The sequence below is a fragment of the Brachyhypopomus gauderio genome, chromosome 6, assembly GCF_052324685.1.
Source record: "Brachyhypopomus gauderio isolate BG-103 chromosome 6, BGAUD_0.2, whole genome shotgun sequence".
In the NCBI taxonomy this organism is placed as follows: Eukaryota; Metazoa; Chordata; class Actinopteri; order Gymnotiformes; family Hypopomidae; genus Brachyhypopomus; species Brachyhypopomus gauderio.
In genome coordinates, this window is record NC_135216.1 from 12,862,605 (window position 1) to 12,878,663 (window position 16,059).

The 16,059-nt window shown below is 48.1% G+C and overlaps 1 protein-coding gene across 1 annotated transcript in view; it reads left to right on the plus strand.

Moving 5' to 3' along the window:
- elmo1 (engulfment and cell motility 1 (ced-12 homolog, C. elegans)) overlaps window positions 1-14,265 on the plus strand; it is a 49,565-nt gene extending 35,300 nt beyond the window's left edge. The window contains exons 18-24 of the mRNA XM_077007895.1: window positions 3,288-3,361; window positions 4,285-4,448; window positions 5,801-5,913; window positions 12,087-12,194; window positions 12,280-12,362; window positions 13,609-13,686; window positions 13,926-14,265. Coding sequence (XP_076864010.1) covers window positions 3,288-3,361; window positions 4,285-4,448; window positions 5,801-5,913; window positions 12,087-12,194; window positions 12,280-12,362; window positions 13,609-13,686; window positions 13,926-14,126 — 821 coding nt within the window. The 3' untranslated portion in view covers window positions 14,127-14,265. The remainder of the gene's footprint in view (window positions 1-3,287; window positions 3,362-4,284; window positions 4,449-5,800; window positions 5,914-12,086; window positions 12,195-12,279; window positions 12,363-13,608; window positions 13,687-13,925) is intronic.
- Window positions 14,266-16,059: the final 1,794 nt, after the last annotated feature.

A 16,059-nucleotide genomic window follows, 5' to 3' on the forward strand; every position in this document is an offset into this window, starting at 1 on the left:
GCACGAGAGAGAGCCCCTCCCCCCCCAAAAACCAGTCTGTCACCTGAAGAGAATTTAACATCAGCTCGTGCAGATTTGAGATACATATTTTATAAATTTTATATATTTTTTATAATATATATTTTATATATTACATTTTTTATTTGATTAATCAATGCCAAGATTCACCTTTACTGTCATGTTCTGTCATGCACTAGAGAAATAAGATGAATGATTTTTAGCATTTCTGAAGCATTTTAGCAGTGTATAGTTTAGACTAGAGGCTTCAGTGAGCCACGCTGTCCTTCTCTGCTCTTTAACACGCAGTGCCACTTCAAGCTGTTACATTTTACTCCCTTCACTCGACATGCATGAAGAAAATGTTTCACGGTAATCTTAAAAAAACGAAAGTGGTACACTAGACTGTTGTGATGGAAAGAGGAAAAATTGGGGGGGGTGGTTTCCGCAATCACTCCAGTATCAGCTAAGGACCTCTCAGACATGACGAATGGATAAAGGATAGACCCAGCCCCGCTTGGCTCACGGCTCACACGGAGAGTGTGTTCCTAGACAGCCCCTGGGTTGGTGGGTGGAAGAGACTGTGGGGGGTGTCTGGGTAGGGCGGGGGGTGGTTGATGGAGGGCAGGGTTGGGGGGGGGGGGGGGGGGGGCTGTGCAGCAGAGACACCCTGCTGGGCCTTTTGAACCCCGTCCCTCTGATTGCACTCGAGATGCTTTCCACCTTCTGCTTCACCCGCTCCACCCGCTGCCCACAGCATAACATTACACCACATCTCACTCTCCACCCCTGCTGTTGAGACACATGAATCTGTAGCATGCTTGACTGTTTCGTGTCTGAGTCTGTCATCGTACCATGTCCGATGCACAGGTTCACTGCCTGCACTGATTCATTCAGAGTTGGCTGCACTACATACATAGTGCTGCATAATGTCACCATTTGCACAGTAACTGAGCATATTTGTACCTGACAGTCGTGTCCGTTGCTTTGACGTAGTGCATTATTAAGTAATATAATAGATGCTGGGACTGGAAATTATTGACATGTAGCGTATGGATAATCTATTTGGTTTTTTTTGTTTTTTTTTTTTACAGTTACCTTACAGCACGCTCACACTCTTACACGCAGGATGTATTTAGTGCCAAGAAAGAGAGAGAATGAAAACAACCTTATCTTCATGATTGTTCAGCAAATGTGTGTCCTGGCTGCCCGTGGATCGATTAGCTTTAGGTGTTTTTAGACGTTCATTTCCTCCACCTGTTCCCGAGCTCCAACCGCCGTCAGCTTGAGGTCGGTGTCACGGCCAGGTCGGCTGCAGGCGAAACGGAACAACCAATTGGCCGGTCACGTGCAGGACTCGTGACGGACGTGTGTCGTGTGACCCTCTGGCTGAGGTCAGCTACGTAGAAGCGTTGCAACTGGTACAGTCGCTGTAGTTATGGTGGTTACCCTTAGTCTAGGCTTCAGATGTGTTTTTTGCAGTGCAGTGAAACTCGTCACAGGTATCCTGACGTTTGAGAGACATAGTCTCTCAAAGTCGTTGCATGTTTTGCTGGTCTGAGTGGATGCATAATCAGAGGTCAAAAACAAACCTGAGGCTTAATTATGAGGCAGTATATAATGTGAAGAGTCATTCATTTGCATTTATGATTGATATCCAGGCAAAATTGTAATTAAAATTAGAGACAGGACCAATAAATCTTGCATGCCCTGATTGTCGACAAGGCAGCGTTCTGATTGGCCGTCTGGACTAAAAGCTGACTGGTCCACTGAGGCTGCAAAGCAGAAAGCGATGACCACTGGTAGTAAATCTGGGAAGCACAGACCGGCTCAGCCAACCAGAACCAGGAGAGGTGGTCCAAGCCAGACTGCCATGGTGAGAACTGCTCTGTCCAGACTGCTGTATTGCAAAATGGTGAAGATTTTCATCTTTTCATCTTCTCTTCACATCTTGATTGGCACTGATCTAATAAGTGTCACCACCATATAGATGCTGCTGTTTTTGGTACTGGGATGGATGTCATGTTTGGCTTTTTGTGTCAATCTCCAAGGTTTCTGTCCTAACAGACTAAACACAGCAAAGGATAAAGTTTTATTCTTAGTGATTAAGATTAATGTCTCAAAACTGAAATAGCGTCTGTCTGGCTTTCTGTGAACTTATGTTGGTACATTAGTGAAACTCATAGTGAAACTATATTGTCATTAGACAAAGGACACATTTTCCTTGAATTATGTTTAATCATCTGGAAAATCCATACTTTGTTTACTCATTTGTGATATGCTCTCAGTTATCCTTCCTTCAATTCTGCATTTTAACTTTTTTTCTCATTGAAAGCTCCTTCAGACAAAGTGCTAATCCAGCACGGCAGCATTTCAAATGCTTTTTTCTTTCCAGCTGCTCTTGTTTTTCAGAAGTGTCTGAGTGGCGGGCTGACATTTCTCCGTTTGAGTTCGTGTTGTTTGAATGTGCCTGTAGGATCATACAGAGCAGTGCTGGGATTAACGCTTCACGTCTTCACATTTACAAAAGGCAGTGGGATGTTAACATCGGCATGCTTCAGTTGTTTGGGGGAATGAGTCTGATACATGGCTGTACATGTGAAATGATCGTTTCATGAGGAGTAAAGGTGCCTTTGTCTCCAGAGGGTGCTCGATTTTGCGAACTCGCATGCACACAAGTGAACATGCATCCTTCCCCCCAGCCTTGTCTCTCTGCATCATCTCCAAACTGACGTGCCAGTGGTGAGGGGGCTCTCTGCATCAAGAGAAATGTACAAAAGAGAAAAGATGGTGGTGGTGGTGGTGGTGATGGCAGGTGGCGAGTCAGTTTGGCTCACTCCCTTAAAAAATAAAATAAAATAAATAAATAAATACAAAAACAAAATGCTAATGCTAGCACACCTGCTAATGCTAGCACACCCGCTAATGCTAGCACACCCGCTAATGCTAGCACACCCGCTAATGCTAGCACACCCGCTAATGCTAACACACCCGCTAATGCTAACACGAATGCTCGGCAGCAGTGATTCTGCCAGGCTGCCACTTCACTGTTGCTCCACAGGAAGCCTCTAACTCATTCCTAAAGAAGCTCCCTTTCACTGTGACCACTGGAGAATAGGATGTTTAACTGCGAATCAGAGAATATCAAGGCAAATGGTAATAATATCACCCGAAATTCTGTGACCACACAACCATGCTTGCCAAGTCGATTCACTCCCTATTATAGATGTTCATGGACCACAGCACACTTTATGCTACAATGGCAGCTTTTGCTCAAACTCCTCCTACAGGGCAGCATGTCATCAAGATTTATCTCTCGGACGGCTTCTCTTTACCCAGTCAAGCACCGGTGCAGAACAGGGAGGTGATTTGGTGGTGGTGACCCTGCTGTGGCCTCTTCTTATTACCAATTAAAATGCGTATCATCATGACACTCATGCGGCTAGTTAGTGGATTTCCTGTGTGGGGTATGGGGAGCAGTCAGCCATCCCACGTGTGTGTCCCGTGGGAGGAGCAGTGAGGAAATCATGGTGAATAAACTGGCCGGCCCCCTGGCAGGAGGGACACGGGGTCGCAGGGAGGCTGTACGCACCGGTGCTGACCTGGAACGGATCAGCGGCTAAGCGCCAAGCGGCACTGAGAGCTAGGTCCATAGTCAAACGTCGCCTTGGGTGTAAAAACGTCCCTTATTCTGATTTATGAAGCACCAGCTTTATGTTCCTCTTGTGCACTTTAACACTAACAGGAAAGATAGTCATAACCTTTCTTTCAATCAAACAGTCAAACGGTCTGCATTTTTGTAAGGTTTCAATATTAGGGTAGGAATATCACTGAGAATAAAAACAAATTATTTCTTTGGTAAAAACTGATGAGAAGCTGTAAAAAGCATTTCAGCTATTTCGATGCTATTTACAGCGCAGCACTAATAAACCTGAAGGACTGGGGAGGCTTCTGGTGCCTGGGAGGTTCACAGTAAAGGGCCGCGTTTTTCTCTCTTTGGGTTCAGTGCATTTCTTGATATGTAGCCAGACACAGTGAGAGCTGAGAGTGCTCCACCACAGTCACATCTTTAAAATACAAGTAGCAGAACTGCTAAAGAACCCAAACAGCCATCGCAGTGTCATTGTCGCTTGAGACAAAAGTCTCAAGAGTGTTCGGTTAGACCAAGGCCTTTTGAGTTGTATTTGGGCTAATGACTGTAATCATTGCTAAAACCTCATTACATTCTAAATTACCTTTCTGACTGCAATCAATATTAATGCGCACGTGTGTGTGTGTGTGATGTAGGTGATGCAGGTGGTGAGGGAACAGGTCACGCGTGCTCTGACAGCCAAGCCTAACTCCTTGGACCAGTTTAAAAGCCGCCTGCAGAACCTGAGCTACACTGAGATCCTGAAGATCCGCCAGTCAGAGAGGATGAACCAGGAGGACTTCCAGTCCCGGCCCATTCTGTGAGTGTGTCACACACACACATGCACACACACACGCGCGTGCGCACACACACACACACAAACGCACTTCCCCACATATGTACACCTGCAAACACTCATGCATACACACACACACACACACACACACAAACACGTGAGCACAGCACACATTCACGCTCAATGAAGAATATTTGCTGGGGAGTGCAAAACTGCCTGTTCTGTCCCACAGCTCCACGGGCAGAACCCTGGGGTAAGAGAGCTCCACGAGCAGAACCCTGGGGTAATAGAGCTCCCACTTTTGGCCTCTGCCTGCTGCACCTGTGTCTTGCTCACATTAAAATGACATTTCCACTCAAATGGCAATAGGGATGAATGCACCACTGACAGCCCAGATCTCATTAGGCCAAGATGACTCGTGCTTAAAGAACTTCTGGCATGTAATTTGTGCTGCAGTGTTGGGTGCCAGAGAACATACTGGAAACATTTCAACTTACAGAAATAGCTGCATCGCCCTTTAAATCTCACCAAACAGCTCAATCGAATTTGAACAGCGTTCCGTGCAGTTCTACAGCCAACCCATATGAAAAGTTACCTAGAACGTTGTGACTGCATTGAGGCACTATCAATCCGATATGATCCCTGTGGTTTCAAAGTCCTAATTTTTATATGCAGTGAACTCCACAAACAATCACCCGTAGGTATCTCCAGAAAAAAAAAATGTCACGGTAATAAACAAGTCTCCATCTTTAATTAAATCTCATGTAAGGCCTGCTCAGTGCATCACCGTGAGAGCTCTTTCCCCCTCCTACGTCCATCTGCAGATGCTCCTCGCCGCGTCGTGTTAGTCAGGGCTTGAAACCACGGCGGAACAGGAGGAATCCCCGCGCGTGTGGCTGTGATGGCGGGGAGAGCCTGAGAAGTAGGGAGGGGAGCGAGCTGATGGCAGCAGGCCGCTAGCGGAGCGTGACGGGGCCCCCCGCGCGTCTCGCGTGGTCCCACCACCCAGACCCACCGGCGCTGTGCTCCTCACAGCAGTGCATAAGCGAGGTTAATGACTGCTGGATGCGTGCGCACGACCGCATGCGTTCATCAGGGGACGGTGCTGCAGATGAAGGATGAGCGATCTCACATCAGCTCCGCGTACAGAGAGATTACTGACTGGGTGGCCGTGTTGGACCGGCAGGAATGGTGACAGCGGTTAAAGGGAGGAGAGAGGATTTGGATGTGTGTGGTGCATATGTGCACGCCATGTGCACAGGATTCATCGTGTGTGTGTGTGTGTGTGTGTGTGTGTGTGTGTGTGTGTGTGTGTGTGTGTGTGTGTGTGTGTGTGTGTGTGTGTGTGTGTGTGTGTGTGTGTGTGTGTGCTGCAGGGAGCTGAGGGAGAAGATCCAACCGGAAATCATGGAGCTGATCAAACAGCAGCGTCTCAACCGCCTGTGTGAGGGCACCTGCTTTAGGAAGATCAGCAGCCGCAGAAGACAAGGTAGGGATGGACACACACACACTTACACACACACTTACACACACTTACACATGCTTTTTTGATGCATATTGCACACGCACATTTCATTTTGTCTGTGAGCATTTTTCCTGCAGACTCCACCACAGCCACCCATTAGCCTGAACTGCAGGGATCGATTCCCGCAATGGTAGAATTGCTTAATTAGATTGTTTGCTAGTAAAGGAGTCTAGCTCACAAATGACCTGCCATGGGGCTGATGGTAAATGAAGTGATCCTGTGCAGACAGAACGTTTCCCCCTTTCCTCCTGTACGTGGCAGTGAAGCCGGTGTGTTGGCATCGTGGAGGGGGCAGTGTCCACCCATGACTGCTCCATCCCTCCTGAGAGGCTTTCACAGTGGATATAGTTAGAGTGGCATAGAGGCTTTGCAGATGTAAAAATAGGTTGCGGGAGTGTGAGCACTGGCTCCTGATTTAAGTGGTGGGAGTGCTTAAGCTGTGTGTGGGATGGAGGGGGGGGGGGGGGGGGGGGGGGTTATATCGGCTTTCACGCTGGTGTGCACGAGAGTGGGGTGTCTGCTCAGGCACAGAGGGAGGTTTTATCAGTTAGCCTGGATAATTTAACGCTTTTCACACTCTGGGATTAGATCACCATGAGAGCAGACACCTTGTCTGTCTGCACTCTCTCTCTCTCCCTTTCCTACTTGTTTCAGCCTTCCTGCATCCTTATCTTTCTCACTCTCTCCCTCACATCCTCCATCTCTCCTGTTTCTCACTCTCTCCTTCACATTCTCCAGATCTCCTGTTTCTCACTTTCTCCCTCACATACTTCATCTCTCCTGTTTCTCACTCTTTCCCTCACATACTTCATCTCTCCTGTTTCTCACTCTTTCCCTCACATACTTCATCTCTCCTGTTTCTCACTCTTTCCCTCACATCCTCCACATCTCCTGTTTCTCACTCTCTCCCTCACATTCTCCACATCTCCTGTTTCTCACTCTCTCCCTCACATCCTTCAGATCGTCTGTTTCTCACTCTCTCCCTCATCCTCCACATCTCCTGTTTCTCACTCTCTCCCTCACATTCACCATCTCTCCTGTTTCTCACTCTCCCTCACATTCTCCATCTCTCCTGTTTCTCACTCTCCCTCACATCCTACATCTCTCCTGTTTCTCACTCTCCCTCACATTCTCCATCTCTCCTGTTTCTCACTCTCTCCCTCACATCCTTCAGATCGTCTGTTTCTCACTCTCTCCCTCACATCCTCCACATCTCCTGTTTCTCACTCTCCCTCACATTTTCCAGATCTCCGGTTTCTTACTCTCCCTCACATTCTCCATCTCTCCTGTTTCTCTCACTCTCTCACATCCTTCAGATTGTCTGTTTCTCACTCTCTCCCACACATTCTCCATCTCTCCTGTTTCTCACTCTCTCCCTCACATCCTTCAGATCGTCTGTTTCTCACTCTCTCCCTCATCCTCCACATCTCCTGTTTCTCACTCTCTCCCTCACATTCTCCATCTCTCCTGTTTCTCTCTCCCTCACATTCTCCATCTCTCCTGTTTCTCACTCTCTCCCTCACATCCTTCAGATCGTCTGTTTCTCACTCTCTCCCTCACATCCTCCACATCTCCTGTTTCTCACTCTCTCCCTCACATCCTTCAGATCGTCTGTTTCTCACTCTCTCCCTCATCCTCCACATCTCCTGTTTCTCACTCTCTCCCTCACATTCTCCATCTCTCCTGTTTCTCACTCTCTCCCTCACATCCTTCAGATCGTCTGTTTCTCACTCTCTCCCTCACATCCTTCAGATCGTCTGTTTCTCACTCTCTCCCTCACATTCTCCATCTCTCCTGTTTCTCACTCTCTCCCTCACATCCTTCAGATCGTCTGTTTCTCACTCTCTCCCTCATCCTCCACATCTCCTGTTTCTCACTCTCTCCCTCACATTCTCCATCTCTCCTGTTTCTCACTCTCTCCCTCACATCCTTCAGATCGTCTGTTTCTCACTCTCTCCCTCACATTCTCCATCTCTCCTGTTTCTCACTCTCTCCCTCACATCCTTCAGATCGTCTGTTTCTCACTCTCTCCCTCATCCTCCACATCTCCTGTTTCTCACTCTCTCCCTCACATCCTTCAGATCGTCTGTTTCTCACTCTCTCCCTCACATTCTCCATCTCTCCTGTTTCTCACTCTCTCCCTCACATCCTTCAGATCGTCTGTTTCTCACTCTCTCCCTCACATCCTTCAGATCTCCTGTTTGAAGTTCAGTTAGTTAGACCCTTAACTGCCCTCTAATACAGCTCTATTATTCATCAGCTATTCATAACATGATTCATATTCATATTTAATGTCAATGCAATATATATATATATATATATATATATATATATATATATATATATATATATATATATATATATATATATATATATATATATATGATGCAGTATTGTGTGGGGAGAAATGCTACAAAGTAAAAATGCTTTCAAAGATAGAAGTGTTAATCATTTAATTTTTTGCATTAACAAAATGCAAAGTGAATAAACAAAAGGGAAATCTAAATCAATATTTGATAGGTCCCACCTTTGCCTTCAGAACAGCATTGGTTCTTCAATCTACACTTACACAGTCAGGGGTTTTGTAAAATTCAGGTGTATGATTAACCAATAATACCGCACAGGTGATAATCATCATTTTCATGAGGTTATGGAAGACCATGTCACAGGTCATCCCTATGGCAACACTGCGCACATCAACAAGACACGTCATCAGCAACATCTCCTCCAGACCATGTTTATAAAGCAGTCTGGGGTTTGAAAATGTGCTGTACAAGCTCTTTTGAAGAAGCACAAAGATACAGGCAACGTTGAGGACCGTAAACGCACTGGTTGGCCAAGGAAACTTTGTGCAGCACGCTTATTTCCCTTTTTCATGGCCACATGGAAATGGGAACAAACAACTCAATTATGCACGAAAACACAGGAACAGTGGTGCAAAAAACTGGCAGCAGGTGCTGTGAAGTTGTGAGTCCAAATGTGAAATATTTGGCTGTAACAGAAGGCAGTTTATTCTCTGCCAGGCTGGGAGTGGACATGACTGAGTGTCCACACACAACAGTGAAGCACGATGGAGGTTCTTTGTAAGTTTTGGGGCTGCATTTCAGCAAATTGAGTTGGGGATTTGGACCAAAATGTGGCCCTGTTTACGTGCCATGTTCAGAAGGTACTCACCTGCGTGCAGAGGTCATTGAGCCCCCGTCACGTTCAGATTATCCCCTGTGCATTTCAAGGGCACTTGACATTCTCATAGTCCAAACACGCACTTTCCTAAAATGCCACGCTGTCCTAAAATGCCATCTTGAGGAAGGGCTTCCGGGCAGACGGATGGGCTTCAGACCGATACGCTCCATGTGAAGCCTGGCCAACCGGGGACGTTGCCGGCCTGACCTTTGCAGCAGAGGTGGGTGGGTCTGGTAGGGGGTGGTGGGGGTCTAACCCTCCTACTTCCACTCACACGAGCTTTATGGTTCCTTCCCTGTTTTTTCTGTTGTTCCCTGTTGCTGTTTCAAAATTCCCCATATCATTAACAGCATATCCCATTTCTGTGGTCATTTCTGCTGTATCAACACTGGAGTTGAACTCCATCCACAGACTGGCTGTGTGCTTTATCCCAGGCCCAGCCAACAACGTTCAAGAGCGTTTTGGAACTTGTAAGCCTCCTCTTTGCTGGTAAAACTTTCTTGAAGAGATCTTTTGATGCTCTTCTATTTCTGGGACTGTGATGCATAATGGGTGTGTGTGTCTCTTCTCTGGTAACCATGTCTGAGTAATTTCATAGCCCACGCAGGCATGCGCACCCACACATCACTTTGTATCTGCTGTCTATTCTCTCCATGTACGTTCATGAATTTAACGGATGCTGATTAGAGGATAGCAACCTGCTTGAGGCTATGCACACATCCATAGAGCTTTATTTTGCCTACACGTATATTTGTGCATGTGCACAGGTGTGTACCTGGATGTTTTAGTACGTTTCATTTATTTAGTCTCTCTGGGATCAAGACTATGTGATGCTAAATCTTAGTATTTAAACAGCTCTCCTTTCTCATCCCTGCTGGAGGGAACAGGAAGCTCCACTCCACCCTACTTCATCCACTCCACTCTACTTCGTCCACTCCACCCTACTTCATCCACTCCACCCTACTTCGTCCACTCCACCCTACTTCGTCCACTCCACCCTACTTCATCCACTCCACCCTACTTCATCCACTCCACCCTACTTCATCCACTCTATTCGAACAGACCCTCTCCTACGCTCACGTCTGTCCCTCTCCTACGCTCACGTCTGTCCCTCTCTGCTCACGTCTGTCCCTCTCCTACGCTCACGTCTGTCCCTCTCCTACGCTCACGTCTGTCCCTCTCCTACGCTCACGTCTGTCCCTCTCCTACGCTCACGTCTGTCCCTCTCCTACGCTCACGTCTGTCCCTCTCCTACGCTCACGTCTGTCCCTCTCCTCCGCTCACGTCTGTCCCTCTCCTACGCTCACGTCTGTCCCTCTCTGCTCACGTCTGTCCCTCTCCTACGCTCACGTCTGTCCCTCGTACGCTCACGTCTGTCCCTCGTACGCTCACGTCTGTCCCTCTCCTACGCTCACGTCTGTCCCTCGTACGCTCACGTCTGTCCCTCGTACGCTCACGTCTGTCCCTCTCCTACGCTCACGTCTGTCCCTCTCCTACGCTCACGTCTGTCCCTCTCCTACGCTCACGTCTGTCCCTCGTACGCTCACGTCTGTCCCTCGTACGCTCACGTCTGTCCCTCTCGTACGCTCACGTCTGTCCCTCTCGTACGCTCACGTCTGTCCCTCTCGTACGCTCACGTCTGTCCCTCTCCTACGCTCACGTCTGTCCCTCTCCTACGCTCACGTCTGTCCCTCTCCTACGCTCACGTCTGTCCCTCTCCTACGCTCACGTCTGTCCCTCGTACGCTCACGTCTGTCCCTCGTACGCTCACGTCTGTCCCTCTCCTACGCTCACGTCTGTCCCTCTCCTACGCTCACGTCTGTCCCTCTCCTACGCTCACGTCTGTCCCTCTCCTACGCTCACGTCTGTCCCTCGTACGCTCACGTCTAACCCTCGTACGCTCACGTCTGTCCCTCTCCAACGCTCACGTCTGTCCCTCGTACGCTCACGTCTGTCCCTCTCCGCTCACGTCTGTCCCTCGTACGCTCACGTCTGTCCCTCTCCGCTCACGTCTGTCCCTCGTACGCTCACAGAGCTGGTCTTAAACGCACAGATATTCTCTCCGCGCTCTGCCTGAGTGTCTGCCCGTCCATTAGTGAAGAAATCCATCCAACCCCGTGAGCAGATGCCCGGCGGGGGCAGGCATGCTTTTGAAGCTTTGTTTCATTATGTGCTTCCTCTTTAAACTAATCAGTGGCGGATGCCTCCTGATGTCTCGTACACACCCACAGATGGCTGGCGGTGTCTGCTCTCGGCCACCTGCTTTCTGCCTGTAGATGGGTGAGCGTCAGTGGGCTGCGTTTGTCTGCTAGGGGCCGCGATGCTATGATGGAGGTAAGGGAGAGAGAGTGTGAGTGGGTGGGGCAAGAGGAGGAGGGGGGCGGGGCCTTCTCCACGCAACTGTTCCGTCCCCCTTAGACCCAGGCTGCTTCAATGCCGCCAAGATTCTATTCCTAGCAATTAGATCTTGGACGGAACCGCCAGGGTGAGTGCCAGCCGTCAGCCTCTAGCCTGCGTGTGAGTAGCAGTGGCAGCTTATGGCAGCCTTCTGCCGAGTGGCAGGAAGTGCCAGGCAGGGGTTGGTGAGCCCACGTGCCAATCAAAGCTTTGGCCAATCACCAGATCACTGGTACCTCCTGAAATCCAACCCCTGCACATGGATGATATGGAAAGCTCACATAGGTTGTTTCTGTGGTTTTGGAATGTCATTTGGAATCAAGTTGATTGGCCTTTGGCGTGCTGTCTCTCTCTCTATCTACTGGTGCTTATTCAAACAGCTGGCCAAGTTGGTTCAGTTCTGGGTGAGAAAGGATGTGATGAATGACACGGTACTCGCGACACATGCATTATTCATTTATTGACACTCGAGCGTGTCAGCTTGGTTTGACTGGACATGGCCACCAGCACGGTGAGCTTGTCATCCACACTGACTCTTGCCTCCGTCTTTCCCACAGATAAGTTCTGGTACTGTCGTTTGTCGCCCAATCATAAAGTCCTGCACTATGGGGACCTGGAGGAGAGTCCTCAGGGAGAGGTGCCTCACGATTCTCTGCAGGACAAGTGTGAGTACCAGTGTGCAAGTACGAGCGTGTGGTGAGAAGAGCGGAGCAGAGCAGCCCCTCCTCATTGGTCCTCTCTTCTTCACAGTGCCTGTGGCCGACATCAAAGCCGTCGTCACTGGCAAGGACTGTCCGCACATGAAAGAGAAGGGAGCCCTGAAGCAGAACAAGGTGAGTGTGCGCGTGTGTGTGTGTGTGTGATGAACACCAGCTCATGTGGGTCCTGAAGTCTCCGTCTGTGGTCACGGTGAAAGCAGACGTGTTCGGTGGCAGAGCCTTTTCAGAACAACTTGATTCTGGAAGCTTTCAGCCCAGCTCTGAGGCTTTGGCTGTAGATGTCAAAGACTCAACAGATCACAAGCTGTGGTGAGCACAGTCTCGACTCCCTGCTGCACGGGATCACGGATCACTGACGGCAGCCAATAAAATTAGTCTGGAAGTCGAAACGGCATTACACTCCCCTGTCAGCTTTATAGCTCCATCGATAAAGTGCACGGCAAGAAAAATGGACGAGGGCCTTGGTGAGAGCCCGGGGACAGATCGGGGACAGATCGGGGACACGTGCCGCCGCCCCAGGCCGTACAGAGAGAGGCCCCATGTCCACCCAGCTGCCACCACTCCTCCTGCAGGGTGCAGAACGCCACCAGACTGGGGCGATGTTCACATTAGCGCCTCAGTTGGGATGCTCTTTAGATGACATTCAACAACCAGTTCAGTTGCAGGATGATCAGAGACGGTGATCAGAGGCTGTTTGTGTTATTGGCAGGACTCGCTGAGCTTTGATTCCTCTGCTCACACATGCATGGGGAATTAGTGCGGAACGGTACCAACACACAAGACGCTCGAGGTCTTGCTGTAAAATAGTGGTTATAGATACGGCACAGATATGTTTTACACTTAAAGCTTACTTAAAATCATCTTGGTGCGTTTGGAAACGGCAGGTTGGTCTGGCATGGTGACTGTTTTGTTCCTTGAATGATTTCACCATGGTGGTCTGACTCTTCTTGAATTTGTAGAGTTTGATTTGTAGAGTCTGTCAGGAAGTGAGACACGGTAGTGCAGCGTCCTGTCCTGGTAAGCGGTGGAGCACTCCCTGTGCCGATTGTCCTACCGCTGCGCCCTGGTGGCCCGCAGGAGGCGTGGCATGTGCGTGCACGTGTGACGGATTAGCCATCTGCTGTTGTAATATGGGCTGAGGAGACGTGTGAAAGGTGCATAGTGGGAGGCACACAACCTCCAGCAGGCCCATTAGCATCTGACTGATTCTCCATTGTGCTCTTTTTCCCCCTTTCTCCTCTCTCTCTCTCTCTCTCTCTCTCTCTCTCTCTCTCTCTCTTTTTCTTTCTCTCTCTCTCTTTCTCTCTCTCTCTCTCTCTCTCTCTCTCCTCTTTCTCTTTTCTCCTCCTTTCAACTTCAGGAAGTGCTGGAGCTGGCCTTCTCTATCCTCTATGAGTCTGACGAATATTTAAACTTTATCGCTCCTGACAAACATGAGGTAAAAAACAACACCAGCAGGATAAAAATCATTTGTAGACATTTTTTTCTGCTTTAACTTAAACAGGGCTATTTATAAAGCTACTTTTAAGGTAAACAGACCCATTTTCAACACTCTTAAAAAACTGTTAAAACTGTTTATCTGAGTCACTACATCCAAAATGTTACACACTTTTACTTTTGTGTGTGCATGTGTGTATAACAGAAGTGAAATGTTGATATGTGTGATTTGTCTTTTAGTACTGTGTGTGGACTGATGGGCTAAATGCTCTGTTGGGTAAAGAGATGACCAGTGAATTCACCCGCTCAGACCTGGACACTCTTCTCAATATGGAGATGAAGCTCCGCCTCCTGGACCTGGAGAACATCCAGATCCCTGAGGCCCCGCCCCCTATCCCCAAAGAACCTAGTAATTATGACTTTGTCTATGACTGCAACTAACTCCTCCGCTGGACCAAGAGAAATTTCTTAAATGCAAACTGGAAAAAAAAACTTTTAGAAAACAATCAAAGAAAAAAAAAAGGATATTTTTTCCCTTCCGTAGACTTGCTAAGCTTTTTCTTAGTGCATCAGAGATTGCTGGACTTATGGATTTGGCTTTCGAGGACCCTGACCTACCCGGCCTGGTTTGAGGGATCTTGCCTGTGTACGGGTCATCAGGTCCTAAACCTGCATCTCACAAAACTCACCCCTCCATTCACCCATGTCCATCAACATCAAAACACCCCCCCTCCTCCCCCCACGGTTCTCTCTCGTGCACCCGCTCCGCTTGGACGCTTACCCATCCCAGAGTTCTCCTCTTCATTCCCATCCCTCCCAGCAGTTTGAGGTGGGCACGTCCCAGTGAAGGATGTGCAGTGTCTGGGGACTTTAAGCTTTTAGCGCTTGGCGCTGCGCACGTCTTTGACTCGTATAGGCGGCAGCTAATGGCACAGAACACAGACAGGCTAGTATAGTCCAAGTACATCCCCACGCTATCCAAGCATCCGGTCCATGCTCCACACACTGTAGACTGTTATCTGAACTGGGCAGTATCAAAACTGTCTCCCTTTTATTAGGCCTGAATTGCGTGGGTACGCCCACATTGGCTTAGTTGGCCATGTTGCTATACCACAAGCTCGCATACACAGCCCCCCCTTCTACTTGATAGCCACCAAACTTGTGGTAGACAGCTGTAACATTCCAAAGCAATACTGAGCTTCTGTTTTTGAAAGATGTAAACTTTAGTGATGTTTGTGCTGCCAAGTAGTCAGTATTATACGATTTTTGTGTGTTTGTTAAGGAAAACATTTTTTTTTAAGGATCCTCTGATAAATTTGATAATTCTTGGGTAATTTAAGTTAAATGATGAATCCTGTCATTGTTTTATCTGCTGTGTTGTATGTCCCATTTGATGTTCATGAAGAGCCCGTCATTATGCTGTTTACATTAAAGATCAATAACGGATCAACCTTCTGATTGCTTTTCTATGTGGATAATGGTTCATTGATCTAATCATTATTCATTATTAAACAGCTTGTACCTGTTGTTTCAACAAATGTACATTTACATGCCATTACATGACTTAAATGATGTTTTTGCCCACATCCTTGTGCATTAGCCAGTCGCTACCATGTTGTTAAGTACCTGCCTCAAGGCCATTGGTGAAGCAGCAGGATGTTTTCAGCTAGCATCGAGCTCATTAGCCATCTGGTTCATCACTCACTGCTTGGAGTTCAGTGAACACTGAATACTGGCACACCAATGCTAATCAAGTTGTACATTCAAAAGCAGGAGTCACTATGAAAAGGAATTGAAGATTTTCAGCCTCAACCTGATTTCATATTTGTTAGTGTCTATAATCTTTGGGACAGGTGAGGTTTGCCCCTGGTTTTTCATCTCTCACACCTGACTGTTCAGGAAACGGACCTTGTGGAGGTGAAAGTAGTTGATCACAGCGAGCTGCTCCAATTCTAAGAAAGCAGCAGAGGTCTGCAAAGCTGAAGCCATCACTCAGCAACACTGTCCCTCAGAACCGTGAAGTGCCAAGACCGTCTGTTAAATCTCCTGTGTAAGAACACAGCATTAAATAATTCACACTGTAAACAAGACAACCAGATATTTGGACTGTGTCATTCCCAGGGCTTCTGTGGGCACCGGTGAGTCGGAGCATCGTACCTCTTGGTGGTGGTGGTGGAGACAGCCGTGTGGGCAGATGTTGAAGTAATCTCTCCCTTTGATGTGCTTCCTGTCCAGCAGGAAGTGTAAAATAAGCTGCTTGTGACCAGAGGCTCCACTACCAGCCACTACGCTTACAGAAATGGCTAACCAACTGTGTCTAAGAATGGAATTGCACGATCACCTCAGTGTATTTTATTCGCATTTTCGAGCATTA